This window comes from Quercus suber, unplaced genomic scaffold (genome assembly GCF_002906115.3).
Source record: "Quercus suber isolate HL8 unplaced genomic scaffold, Cork oak 2.0 scaffold_778, whole genome shotgun sequence".
Lineage (NCBI taxonomy): Eukaryota > Viridiplantae > Streptophyta > Magnoliopsida > Fagales > Fagaceae > Quercus > Quercus suber.
The window spans coordinates 160,249-174,658 of record NW_027070214.1 but is presented as its reverse complement, the minus strand read 5'-3'; the positions used below and the strand labels follow the sequence as shown (position 1 = coordinate 174,658).

The 14,410-nt window shown below is 36.6% G+C and overlaps 2 protein-coding genes across 2 annotated transcripts; both read right to left on the bottom strand.

Annotated features, from left to right (window-relative positions):
• Positions 1-248: 248 nt before the first annotated feature.
• Positions 249-2,207, bottom strand: LOC136064842 (uncharacterized). Its single transcript, XM_065767148.1, has 2 exons — positions 1,247-2,207; positions 249-1,170 (listed from the first exon to the last, which is right to left on the bottom strand). Exons 1-2 carry the CDS (start codon positions 1,421-1,423, stop codon positions 616-618), a joined length of 732 nt encoding a protein of 243 aa, XP_065623220.1. The 5' UTR covers positions 1,424-2,207; the 3' UTR covers positions 249-615.
• A 1,893-nt stretch (positions 2,208-4,100) lies between these two features.
• Positions 4,101-13,984, bottom strand: LOC112001366 (protein SUPPRESSOR OF K(+) TRANSPORT GROWTH DEFECT 1). The gene is made up of 9 exons (XM_024033537.2): positions 13,859-13,984; positions 12,718-13,024; positions 12,497-12,602; positions 9,302-9,500; positions 5,978-6,046; positions 5,803-5,877; positions 5,580-5,678; positions 5,357-5,503; positions 4,101-4,438 (listed from the first exon to the last, which is right to left on the bottom strand). Exons 2-9 carry the CDS (start codon positions 13,022-13,024, stop codon positions 4,313-4,315), a joined length of 1,128 nt encoding a protein of 375 aa, XP_023889305.2. The 5' UTR covers positions 13,859-13,984; the 3' UTR covers positions 4,101-4,312.
• Between the last annotated feature and the right edge of the window lie 426 nt (positions 13,985-14,410).

Genomic DNA, 14,410 nt, shown 5'->3' with positions numbered 1-14,410 from the left:
AGAACAGGGGCATCGCATGGCCCTCGGACTCAGGCCTACAGGGAGGCTAACTACAAAATATCCCAAGTTAGAAAAGGACCAAGCCCCACCTGACCCTTGAGACGCAAGAGAGCTGCCCATGCATACGTTCTCTCTCCTTATCATCGTTACTAGCGCAACTGACCGACATGCAATTCAAGCTAAAGTCATACAGATCTAAGGAAGAAAGGAAAAGCAGGCAGCGTGTACATAAATAAACAATTCAAATAAAGGGAAATCAAATTCGCATTACAACGATGAGTTCGTAAAAATTGCATGGCAAGAGCCACAGTACATAGAAGAGAAGTATAACAAAATAAAATGACAACGTGAAAGCAGGACGAGTCGAGATGCCGGGGAGTCTACTCCTCTTGCTTAGGCTGGACAGAGGCAACCCTTGACCCCTCCGAGCTCTGGCCTAAGGGGATGGTCTGCGGGGGTACGGCGAGAGCAGCTACTTCCTCAGTAATGGGGGCTGGATCATCGGAAGGGATCTCTACTATCTCTGGGGGCACTTCCTCACCCGAATGCTCCCCCAGTTCAGCTGCCCGCGCCTCCTCAACAATCTCCCCAACCTTAGGGCCCTTAGGGGCGGCCTCACGGATAGCGGGGGGGGTAATACACGTTCTCCGCCTTCCACAGGTCGGACGCAGCCTCCACCCCAGCTTGTTTGAGGGCCTTAACCCAGACCTGTGAACAATATCGCCTACACACCCCCGGGACTTGAGCCTTGTAGGCGGCCTCTACTGCAACCACCCCATCAGCGTAGGCTGTGGTCTTAGCCTCCTCCTTGGCACGCTTGGCCATCTCCCTACTGTAGTCAGCCTCGTCCTTAGCCCGCAGAGCCTGGTCTCTGGCCCATTCGGCCCCCCTTTGGGACTCCTCGGCCTTTGCAGCCTTAGCCTGCAAATCAGCAATTAGACCCCTCGCGGTCCGCAATTGCTCCTCCGCCTCGCCCAGGCGCCTCGTCTGCTCATCGGCCTGAGTCTGGGCACCCTTGAAACTAGACAGAGCGTTATCCCGCTCCCTGGTGAGATCAACCTCGAAATTCTTCAGGGTTCGGGTGGCCTCGTAGCGCCAAGCACGCTCCCGTTTGAGGTCCTCCTTCTGGTCATTCGCCGCCCCCTCCAACCTAAAGATAGCTTGGACGGCCTGTCAGAATAACCAGTGTGCTATGAGCCCTATAAGAGGAAAAGAGTGGGAGAAGAGTTGAGGTTATAGCCCTTACCATCCCCACATATCGCTTAAGGCTGAGGAAGACCTGCTCGCTTGTCAAAGAGTTAAGCTCAGCCATGTCTGCCGGGAGCAGCAGGCTCCTCTCCAGTGCGTCTACTACGCGCGTACCTTTGCCCTCGTTGAAATCCCTGAGGGAGGCGTTATCCCTCAAAGGCTCCCCACGGAGCATCGGGGCTGGGAGCCAGGCTTGGACCTCGGGGGAGGTGGTGTCAACGACCTGCCTCTCCTAGCTCGGGTCGCCTATCTTAAGCTGCTTGGACGGTCGCAGAGTAGTGTCCTCCTCCTGTGAGGACACCGTCCTATCCTCCACGATCCTTTTACCCTTATCCTTCTTCTTCTTAGGACCAGCAGGGACGGCCCCAAAGGGTGAGCGCGTCTGAGAAGGAGAAGAAGGGAGCTTCTGCCGAGCGGAAGTCGACTTAGCCTTCGAAGGAGGAGTAGGAGTTTTCTGTTGGGGCTTCCCCGGCTGGCCCTCAAGCAGGTCCAGCAAGTTGGTGGTGGGCCTCCTCTTGTAATCCATTGTCGGCCGAGGAGGGGCTGCTGAAGCCAGGAGGTCTGCTTCACTCAAATTGGGATCACCCAAGTCCCCAGGAGGATCCTCGGACTGATCAAGCTGAGCGAAAACTTCAAACGCGTCCCCTTCCCCCTCTGGAGCTTCCTCGGCGACCTCGGCAAACAGTTGGGAAGAGGAAGGGATGGCTAATGTGACAGCTTCCTGGTCGGAGGGCTCCTTGGGGAACGAAAATCCGTCCTCGGTCACAGTAATCCTCTGGAGCCGAGGATCGTTGGCGAGGATGACGTGCTTCGAAACTGGAAACAATTTCTGGGTAGGTGTATAACCCAAAATTATGTAGGCGGCCCTAACCTGGTTGTCGTCCTCGTTTATGTACACTGGCGCCCTCAGCACCTTTTGCAAATCTTCCCGGTTGATCAGATGGAAGTGACGCTGGAAGGCGTGCGGGTCTGCAAATGGAAAGCACCACGACGTTAGTAAAAAAGAAAGGGGGTAAAGAAAAAAGACGAGAGCTTGAAACCCTATTTGCCTCCCACTGCCCCACCTGGTGTTCCCTCTGTTGTTGGGCAGTAAAGGCCATCGTGCCACTCCCCTGACACAATGAGGAAATCCTCATAGAACCCCTTGCTGGACTCGGGGAGGCATTGAATGAGCCGCACCCTGTCGTCTCTCGTCTTCAGGTAATACGACTTGCCCTTAAGAAGCTGAAGATTGTAACACCAGTTCACGTCATGGTGGGTCAACCTCAGCCCCATCTTCTCGTTCAGGGCGTCCACACAGGCCAGAATCCTAAAGACATTTATCCCACACTGGGTGGGAGCCAACTGAAAGTGCATGAGGTAATCCCTCATCACCGGCCCCATGGGGATCGTCATCCCCCCTTCAAGGAAGGCGACTACGGGAATTACCACATCGCCCTCCTGCCTGTATATGCGCCACTCCCCGTCCTCACAATGTCTTAGATTCACATTGCCGGGAATTTTATAGTTGGTGATGAACTTCTCCATTGCCTCCTCAGTATCGACGTATTTCTTAAACCTACCGATCCCAGTAGACGCCTAAAAGAACTAAGAAAGAACAGGCGAAGTAGAAAAAAGGGTAAAGAGAAAGAGGGGCCAAAGAAAGAGCGACTTACAAGAAAGAGAAAGGGCTCCTCGAACAGGCTTTTGTGCTGGAGGTGCTAGTAAGAGTGTGGCTGAACTCGGGAGGGGCGCATGAATATTCTCGATTACAAATGAAGAACAGGAAGAAGCGGTTCGTACGGGTATTTATACCCCAAATTGAGGAGCCATGCGGGTTTTCCCGCTCATAAATGCAAGACGAATCTCCACCGTTGGATGGGTAACGCTTCATTGGACGTGGGGAGCACAGAGCCGCCTAAATTTAATGATGGACATGTTACGTGCTCCGAAGCGTCAGCGACGTGCCCTTGGCAGGTGAATGGGCCCCAGGACTGACGAGGGATGGAGGGGTGAGGCCGAGGATGTCAAAATCCTTCTCCCCGCCCGAGGATGCGTGTAGCAAGATTTTGAGGGGCTATTGTGGGGCCAGAAAATCGAATAGCCAAGGCCTACCTCAACCCAGGCCCAGATGGCCCACGCCGAGGATGCACGATGGGTCCGAGGATGACCTTATCCTCGGTCGTCCGAGACCTCGGTACGGAGAAGGGCAAGCTCTGGGCGAACCGTCGCCTCGGCATTGAATACGTTCACCTAACCCCTCTGGCCGCATTAATGGGGATGTAACCCCTTGCCAGGGCGACATCGATCAGGGTGAACCATTTAAGCACGGAGATGACTTTTGATGGGATAGGCCGTCAGGAGGAAGGCCAATAGATGATCAACAGGAGGAAGAAGATGGGCATATATAAGAAAGGTGAGCAAAATGTAAAAGGAAGGTCCTTTTTGGGGAGGGGGGGTGAAGAAGCATGGCCAAGGAGCATCCCCCAGTTGTAAATTGTTCTAAGTATTTTTTCCATAAAAGAGAAAGGTGTTCATGCTTCGTAAACACCGGTCAGCGCCTAAATCTTCAACCCACTCTCTACAAATTCATTGTTCTGGGTTCGTTGGGCCTTTAACCCATCTCTTTTGGGCTTAGGCGGCAAAAACTGACCCTACAATTATAATATAGAGATTAATATATTTATATTTAAAAAGTATATCAATAATTTTATGCCAAATATTTTAAACATATTTTTCTTGAAAAATGCCAAGTTATATTTATATCTCTCCGTATACTTATCATATTATATGCATAACATATTTCACTTAAAAGTAATGCATAACATATTTTACTTAAAAGTAAAGATATAAAATATAAGACAACAAGCAAATGGACTGGAAAACCTCTAACCAAACTTTCACATGTATAAATTATTTTCGGTTCCCACTTTCGGGTCGAATACTCATTACCCAATGGTTTGGCCATCTCTATTAAGATACATTCAGATAACATTAGCATATGGATGACAAATTCTTTTACCTAGGAAAAAAAGAAAAAGAAAACAAACAAACATAATGATATGTGCCACTACATTTTTCATCCTTAACCGTAAATCCCAAACTCCTTGGTGAAATCATCAAACTTTTCAAGGTCATCTTTAGTTACAGTTGCCTTCTGATTTTCACGCACTTTCTTAAAGTGTGCAGCTGTGCAGCGTGGTACCTTGATCTGCAAGTCATCAATTCCCAGAGATGAATGAAAATCAAAATTCAAAGTAGACGTAGGGGTCTACAAAAATACTAGTACTGAAAACAAACTTGAGAGAAAAAGAAAATCAACACCAAACATGAATCAATGCAACTGAATGACACGCTTTTTTTTCTTTTTCTTTCCAGTATACTAACCCCCTCCCCTCTTTTCCGTTTTTCTTCAATCCTATTTTACATTAGGGCTTTTATAGGTTTAAGAATTTTCTTCCACGGACTTTTATAGACTTAATTACATTCTTACTGCATGTACACAACTTAAGTGTCTACATTGTAAACACTTAAGAGTAATGCTACGAATACAAACTATTTTATAACATTTTTATAAATTGCTGATGTGGCTTTAACATTTTCCAAATAATTATTAGTAAGTAAAAATGTGATATTAATGGTGAACTCATATCAAAACTAGTAAGAATTTGGTATATCAATAGTTTGTAAAATAGTTTGTGTCTGTAGTATTACTCGTAAATTAAGATTGTATTTAGAAACTTGAATTTGGATTTGGATTTTAAATTAATAGATTTGAAATGCTTTGATTATTTCAAATCCCTTGATTTTAGGAGTTATTTCAAATCCAAACATTTGAAAGGTTTGAAATCTTTAGCGGATTTGTCAAATCCATATCCTTGATATTTTTTAAACTTCACAAACAAGTTATTTGAATATTAATTACCTAAATCCAAATCCAAATGCCAAAATCATGTCATCCAAACACACCATAAGAGATTTCTTTTTCATATAAATTAACTAATTACTAAAGTAAAGGAAGTCTACCTATGTTCAAGAATTCTACCCAGAAGTTACTAATATTCAGCCACAAATATGATTTTTGGAATGATTTCTTGTGTTGAACATCAGTTTCCTAGCTAGTCCATACCTTTGAATTTTCGCCTCTTTCATCAATTTTCCGCAAGGAAGCGCTTCCTTCTTCATTACCTTGGCAAGGGACCCACTTTTCACCGCTTCTTTCGAATAAGTTAGTTGTAAGAGTTGCACGAACAACCTCATATAGTGCATCTTTAACCTAAAAGAAACTACCAGTTTTAGCCATATAATGACTTTGGAGACATACTGATATCTAATGTAAAACTGACACTTACGAAATAGAATATATCTGAACCAGAGAAACCTCTTGTATCATTAGCTAAATCTTCAAACTCCTCTTCACTTATGGTGTTACGAGTTTTCCCTATCCAGACCTGCTCAAATAAAAAAATAGAGGATATTAAACAAGACATAAACTACAAAAGCGTTAATCACAATGGGTTTATAACTGCATTGCTTTGATTATGCAAATGCATTGCTTTACAGAAACTGAAGTACCTTAAATATGTGTTTCCTTGCCTCCTTCCTTGGGAGACGGACATAGATTCGCTTATCAAAACGCCTCCTTATGGCCTACGTTAACTTTGCATTAGCCTCAACCCTAAAGCAATGTAGATCATAAAATATCTTCTATCCATGGCTGTAGGTTAGAAGGATGGTATTTTTTTCTCACCTGATCCAAAGCAAAAGGAGTATTTGTGGCTGCTAGAATCAGAACATTTTTCACACCGTCGCATACTTCCTGAAATGTTTTGAAGAAAATTTCCATTTCAAGATTACATGTATATAAGTGGAAGGAAACAATATATGACAATGCCGTATATTAACTATTTAATAAAAGAACAATGTATGACAATTACATGTATTAACTATTTAACAAAACATAAAGTTTTTATGAACTGCATTGCAAACTAGACTGCCATTTTAAGGCCTACAAGGAAATGGTTGGTCATCTTCTCATCTATTGTATGTTAACGATTCATTTTCAAAAAATAAAATTTAATTAATAAACTTAATCACAAATAATGCATAACCCTAGTACATTTGATGTATACAAGAATAAAAACAACAACAATAAAAAGGCCTTAGTCTCAATTTTTTTGGGCTAACTAAGGATCTTCAATAGATTAATTTGTGTCCATTATATGTATTATTTTTCTCCATTTTATTTTATTTATAGTTCCACACATATAAATAATTAAGGAGTCTTTCTCCTTATCAATGTGGAATTCTACATTTGACAAACTATTTATCTTCCATAATAATTCTCATATCTTTACATTTTAATCATTATTTTAATTCATTTTAATTTCAAAATATTAAAATGTTAGAACACTATTCAAACTCATACTCTCTCGATTTATCACTTCCTTAATTGATGACATTTTTTACTAATCCTAACATTATTTTTGATCTTTCTCTATTATTTTTCTTTCCTTCAACCTGAATTCATCTCACTCTCTCTTACTAGTGCAGTAGTTGCTCTTCTCTGAGGATGACCAAATCATTTTAAGTGACTCTCTCTCATCTTTTCAACAATAGAGGTCACCCTTATCTTTTTGTGGATTTCTTCATTTTGAATCTTATATTTCCATCTATTTCCTCTTATCTACGTTAACTATCTCATTTCAATTAACTTATTTTATGAATATGTTACTTCTTAAAAACCTAACATTTAGCACCATAGAGCATATTTAGTCTTATAACAATCTTATAAAACTTTTCCTTTATCTTTATAAGCATTGTACTATCACAAAATAATCTTTTTATGTTTCTCCCCTTCATCCACAATGCTCTTATTCTATGATTCACATCATTTTCAATCTCTCAATCCTTATGAATTTTTATCCAAGATATCTCAAGCTCTTATTCTATAGTATTTCTTGACCATTAAATTTTATATCCCTTTTATCTATTTATACTTTTACTAAACTTATATTCCATGTATTATGTTTTAGTTCTATTTAATTGAAAGCCTTTAGATTTTGGAGCATCTCTCCAAATATATAGTGATAAGATCTCACTTTTGATGCCTCCACTTGTTCTCACACTAGTTATAGCTCCATCAAACACTTAAAACTTACTATACTTAGAGGAAAGCCTTTCTTTTCCAAAACTCATTGCATAAACTCTCTAGAAACCATATCATATGTTTTCTATAGGTCAATAAAGACCCCATGAAGATCTTTACAAGCCTCTATATTTTTCCATTAGATGTCTAAGTAAGAAAATAACTTCTATGGCTGATTGTCCTACCATAAAACCAAATTGATTTTCTAAAATTTTTGTTTTATATCTTAACATATGTTCAATCACTCTTTTTCAAAGCTTCAAAGCTTGACTCATAAATTTAATTTCATGGTAATTTATAAAATTTTTAATATCTTCCTTGTTCTTGTAGATAGGTATTAAAGTACTTATCCTCCACTCATTAGGCATATACAAGAGTTTTGTAAAGTTGTGATTTACAATTATTTTGTGTTGGCTCTAAATCCATGTCAAATTTAATTGTAATTTTGTTCAATCTTATGTACCCTGTATCTTATGTGGGATTTCATTGTATGGGTTATGTGTGAGAGAGACTATGAAGACTCAAGTCAACATTGAAGATCAAAGGAGTTTTTGCGGGTAGCTCACGAGAAGTCTTCCTATGAAGTGAAGCCATGTGCACAGCACATGACTGGAATGCGAAGAGTCATGATAGCTTATTTTCGTGAGTATTTCGAGGGTAAGGCCTTCCCACGTGATACCCGTGAAACATTCTGTTTTGCTATTTTGACATATCTGCTCCACTATGTCTTCACACACTATATATACCATCATTACCTATATATTAAGAGGAGCGCTTTTTAAAGAGAAAACCTTAGCCATAACTCTTGAGAGTTAGAGATTGTCATACCCACAATCCTTTACACAATCCATTGTGATTTTTCTCAACTCCTACCTCTCCATATCCAAATCCTTGAGAGGTTGATGGTTCAAACACTTACCACACCCATCCTGAGTGTAAAGTGAGATTTTTGTGTTGTTGGGAAGCATTGGAAGAAGCCATTTGTTTGGTGGATGCAATCGGGCTGAATTGATCCAGAGAGCTAGAGAAGACAAGGTTTCATCAAGTCAGTTAGTAGCAGGAGCTTGGAGGGCTCAAGTACATGGGGTAGACTAGGCTTGGAGGGTCTTTTGTTATTCGTGTACTCCAACTTATTCTCTAGTGGATCGATTTACCGCTTGGAAGGTGGCGGAAAGGTTTTTTACCGAGTTTTTCGGTTTCTTCTTCGATAACACATTGCGGTGTTATCTTGTGTTTGCATCCTTCTTCTCTACTCTTTTAGCTTTCATTTTATTGTTGATATTTGATGAATATGACTTAGAGTAGTTACATTGTTCGCTCACATTTACTCTATTCCACACTTAGTTTAAGTTAGAGTAAAATCAACCGAGCCGTTATTTTAATTTGGGGGTCTAAACAACTCTTGTGTTTTCACACATATTCGAACTTTCAAGTTTAAACCAAAAGGAAAGATTGGAACCTAAAATTCAAAAGAAAACATAGCCATCTTTGGAACACATGATTTCAAGTTACCTAAGCTTAAATACCTTAAGTTAGGTCACCCATACTAAACATTTCAGTTCAAATTTTCTATCAAATCCCTCAATTCCATTTTATAAGTATGAAAATGTTCAATAAGATGCCTTTCAACTCACATCATGAAATGTAAAAAATTCATAACGAACAGAATAGTAATAAAATAAAATAATTTTTTTTTTTAGAATACTAAATATTTTTAACACACACACAAGGAGAGAGAAGAAGATTTTTTAAAGAAATTTACAGTGGTGTATATCCAAAAGGACTTAACTCTTGGATAAGTTATTTTAAATAAGTTATTGACAAACTACTTGCCCCCAATCTTAATCTAAGCATGTGAATTATAATATATAAAAATGAAGCTTGGAGCAAATCACTCTAAATCTATTTCCAGGGAAAACAAAATACCTGCATATGTATAAGAAGTTCTGATTTGATTCGTCGAGATGCTTCATTCTCATTGATTTCACCTCGTTGGCCACATAAGGAATCAATTTCGTCAATAAAAACAATGGAGGGAGCATTTTCACGAGCCACTTGGAAAATATTTTTGACTTGCTTTTCACTATCTCCCATCCATTTAGACACAATGTCCGATGGAGAAATACTGTGTATAGACAGTACACGTGTAAATGTGTTGGCAAAATTCCATCTATATAAAATGATTGGAAAGCAAATACATCTACATCTATGGGAAATATGTGCACGAACTGTAATAAATGCAGTTGAAAAAAACTGGTTGTAAAAAGAAGAGAATAAAACAATCGGAGATGGGAATCAACTGAAGCATTATGACGTAAATGATGAATTCACAAATCCAACACATTCCAATAATGTGATAATTGCAATGAAAAAGCTTATGAAAGGAGCCAAACACCCAACCATATGAAGTAAGGAAACTACATCAACAATATAAAATATTAAGAACTCAACTCCATATTTGCTGAAACTCAAATATCTTAGATTTCAACAAGAATATTTAATCTATCAAACCCAAATTTAACGACTTTTTGTCCGTCATCTCAATTATTGGACATTGTATTTCTACTCAATTATTGGACATTGAAAACAAGAAATTTGAATGGCGTTGGATGCATCAAAGATAAAAATCAAAGAGTGTTAGTAAAATAAGAGAAAAATAAAGAGAGAAGGAAAAGTTATTTTGATAAACCAACGGAGGATAAAAATCATAGATTTGTTCAAAGAGTTAAGGGAACCTCCGACTGAGTAGTTACTGTAACAATCGGGACACCACTTAACCCAAAAGACTTAAATCTATGAGTTTCAATTCAATTATGTTATATTAACCACTCCCTCTTTTCATTTTTATTCAATATGGGATTTCACTTACTCATGTATATCCATCACTAAGGTAAAAAAATGTATTAAAGATGATGAAAAGGGAAAAAGTTGTGGGATCTGATGGAATCCCCATTAAGATTTGGAAGTACTTGGGTGATGTGGGTATATACTGGTTGATAGAATAAAACAGAATAAATGAGACATAATTTTAGTAAAAGTAGAAATGAAAACAAAGGGACGGTAAGACTTGATGGTCAATAGATACTAAAGAGAGAGAACTTTCAATACATTGGATTAATAATTCATAAAGATAGAGAGATTAAAGAGGATGTCAATCATAGGATAAGAGTAGGATGGATGAAGTGGAGAGGTGCATCAAGAGTAATATATGATCGGAGAATACCTATTAAGATAAAGAGAAAATTTTATGAGACAGTTATACAACCAACTATCTTTTGTGGTACTAAATGTTGGGCGATTAAGAAGTAACATCTCCATAAAATGAGTGTAGTGGAAATGAGACTGTTAAGATGGATCAGTAGGAATACAAGGAAATATAGGATTTAAAATAAGCAAATATGTTTAAAAATAGGGGTAGCTCCTATTAATGAAAAGATGATGGAGAGTCCCATAAGATGGTTTGGTTATATTCAAAGGAGAGCGAGTAATAACCCGGTAAGTGTAATTAACAATATGTATTGCCTTTTACACGCCATTTGGGAGGTGGGAATGGAATGAAAAGAATATTTTTAGAATATTCCTTTAATTCCCTTATTTGGAAGTTTTAATAGATGGAATAGAAAGTCAATTTCCTTTTTTGAAAGTTTAAGTGGAAGGGAATGAAATGGGAAGAAGAGAACACTCATTCCTCTTTATTTTCTCAAAAGCTCAATTTTTCATTCCCTCCAAAATTTAAAGGAATTGAAGGGAATAAAATTAAATTTAACGAAATTTTAATTGAAACTTCCAAAATATCCCTACATAATCAATTATTTATTTTAAAATAGGGGTTTAATCAAAGTTGTCAAAACGTGAATCATATCATGAATTGATTTTTTATTTTTCTATGTAGTATACCGTAAGATACACAAACATTTAATAAAATTTATAAATAAAAAAAATTATAGATATACATATATGAATGGTATATTAATTATAAATTTAAATATACTTAATAAATATTGTCTAATCAACTCCATCTAAGTTAATGTTATTATCATGTTCATCATTTTGTATCAACATTTACTATCACTTTTTTTTAAAAATAATTTATTAAAAAAAATTCTTCTTGACATTCTAATTTCATAGACTTATAACAATAATAACAAAAATAATAATAATAATTATATTGTCAGTTAATACCTTATTTATAGTATAGAAAAAATATGTAAATATGAAAGTGAAGTGTAAGTATGTAGTCCAAATTTTGTAGGAGAATTGAAAATTAATTATGGACATACTCTTTTATTAGGCTAAATTAAGTAACCTAATAATTGTGTATTAAAAACAAGTCTAACAACTTGTTAGATTTAAATAAAAGTACAAATTTTAACAATAAATAAATAAATAACACATTTTAAAGCATATTGTTATATATTGTACGATACGTATGATTTTACGATATGATATAATTCATACGATGTATATACTGTATTGTACAATTCATGAGCACTTATATATACTCTTACAATATGAAACATTTTACACATGATACGAAATGTATCGTACATTACTAACAACTATGGGTCTAATAGTAATATTATCATAAAATGATTTCATTCATTTCTCTTAATGTTACTCCCAAATAAGGTTACTTACCTTTTATTCTTTTCTAGTCATTTATTTTAAAACATCCAAATAAAATTATTTCATTCTATTTCATTCTATTTTTTTCCATTCATTTACGTTACTTAAAAACATTATATTCCATTATATTCTTTTCTATTCCTTTATAATTTTCTCATTTCATTTCATTCCTTTATAAATTCCTAAATGAAGTGTAACACTTGCTAGAAGATGAAGATATGTTCTTTTATCTCTTGCCATGTATAATTCTTTCATCATCCGTTATTGTAATTCACTTCAAAATATAAATAGGAAAATTTTATGTTTATTTTGTACTTGCAATGTAAATTTACATTTTAGACACATAAAAAGTAAATCTTGTACACATTTGGAAGAAGTATATGATATTTACCACTTTTTGCAAATATGTACAACAATTTCGACTTTTATGTGCTTATAATATAAGTTTACATTGCAAGTAAAATGTAAACATATAAAGTACTATATAAATATTACCTAAATAAAGGTAACTCTGCCTCGCCTGCAATTGCCTTTGCTAAAAGGGTCTTCCCTGATCCAGGTGGACCATATAGTAATACAGCCCTCCATGGTTTTCGATTCCCTAAACAGGAGGTCAAAACCCAGCCATTCTTATTAGCATTGAAACTTAAGAACATCCAAATAAACTAACTAAAAGCAGAGATTAGAAAACCCACAATGATGGAGGAGCAACTTACCAGTAAAAAATTGAGGATACTTTTTAGGCCATATGGTAGCTTCTTTCAATACCTCTTTGCAAACCCCAAGTCCGCCCACATCATCCAACTTCCCACCGCTGAATTCTGTAGTGGATTCAAGATTTAGTTTTTTTTCTATTGCTGCTGCACTTTCATAATATGGCTGAAGTTGCTTATTAAACTCCTCAAATGCCGTCATATAAAGATCATAAGCTCTTTTCAATTCTCCTCCTCTATCTGCTTCAGTTGCATCGTGCAGAATTTTCACAGCATTCGTGAAGGACGGGGTAGCGGAAACAGTAGCCATCTATAACAGAGAGATATATATGTCAATTAGTTTACTCATACAGTTAATCATAACAATGAATCTGCAATAGATATACGCATGAGCAACAAATCTAATCAGCGTGTCTGATTTCCCTTGACCTCTCTTGATCCTTCTATCGGGTGAGAGGGGATCGGAGGCCTGGGCTAAGGCTAACGAACCAATCATCACAATTTATTTGGGTAGTAAATTATTTAGGAGAATAACCTCATGATAAAACCGTATTTTCAACATAAAAGTTTACTTAAAATCATGTTTTACAAACATAATTTCAATGTATAATGTTGAAGTGTAAGTTATTAAGTGCAATTATACCATATAAATCAATTAAATTTTAAAATTTCAGTTTATACTAAAATCGTGTTTTCAAAACACGAGTTCAAGACAACCACGGTTTTTACGATGAAGCTCTATTTTTAATAACAAATAATAAAGTAATATTATTTTTGCAAAAAAGAGGTTTTGGGGGGGAGAAATTTTTTTAAATCCTTCATAATAAACAAAAAATATTGACCTTTTATAATATTTTTAAAGACATAGTCTATTATGAAAATAAGGGATCACGTTGGTAATGGTCACGTTTGGTTTGTTTATGATCTTGGAATAAAAATATGGAACTAATGATCTAGGAGGAGATAAATTAGATAATAAAAAAATTATGATCAGGACCACGCCTAAATCAAGCACTCAAAGCCCGCTAAAGACCATGAACATAGCTCAAAAATATTAATCAGACCCAGTAACAGCTTTTTCCAAAATCCAAATTAATTATAATAATAATAATTCTAAAATAAAATAAAATAAAGCTGATGATACCTGCAGAACGCTGTTTGTTTTTACTTCCAAAAGATCGCCGAGCTAAATCAAAGGTTCTGACAAAGATATTGTTTGTAATTGAGGTATGAGGGTGGGATTGTTACAAATATGATACTTATAGTAATTTGAGTCGGTGGAGTGTATTAGATCTTTGCCAGCTGTTTAGGTATATTCCATCCAATTTCCAAGAGTAAAAGTTCATTTTGCTTACTCTTTCAAAAGTAGTTTCCACCTAACTCTCTGTCTATATTTTTTTCTCATTTTCTATTTAAATATTGAAAAAGTTAATCAATTTCTTAAAGGTATTAATTTATAGAATATTTTTAAAATTATTTTATGAGAAAAGAAGAAAACAACTTAATTTTTTATAACTTCTTATATTTCCTGAAGAAAGTGATATCAAATTTTTTAAAAAATAGTCTACTAATAAATGTCTTAAAAGCACCCACTAACAAGCATGTTTAAATAATTATTTCTTCATTATTTATTTATTCTTACTTTAATCTTCCTACATTTAATTTTTTTAATCTTCCTGACTTATATTTTATTTTG

What these genes read in the sequence shown, in the direction of transcription:
- LOC112001366 (XM_024033537.2), bottom strand. Translation starts at nt 13,024, where the DNA reads ATGGCTACTGTTTCCGCTACCCCGTCCTTCACGAATGCTGTGAAAATT. An exon ending in GTTCAGATATATTCTATTTC is followed by an intron (nt 5,504 to 5,579) that starts GTAAGTGTCAGT and finishes AGTTTCTTTTAG; the next exon opens with GTTAAAGATGCACTATATGA. An exon ending in AAAGAGGCGAAAATTCAAAG is followed by an intron (nt 4,439 to 5,356) that starts GTATGGACTAGC and finishes GATGACTTGCAG; the next exon opens with ATCAAGGTACCACGCTGCAC.
- LOC136064842 (XM_065767148.1), bottom strand. Translation starts at nt 1,423, where the DNA reads ATGCTCCGTGGGGAGCCTTTGAGGGATAACGCCTCCCTCAGGGATTTC. An exon ending in TTAAGCGATATGTGGGGATG is followed by an intron (nt 1,171 to 1,246) that starts GTAAGGGCTATA and finishes TTATTCTGACAG; the next exon opens with GCCGTCCAAGCTATCTTTAG.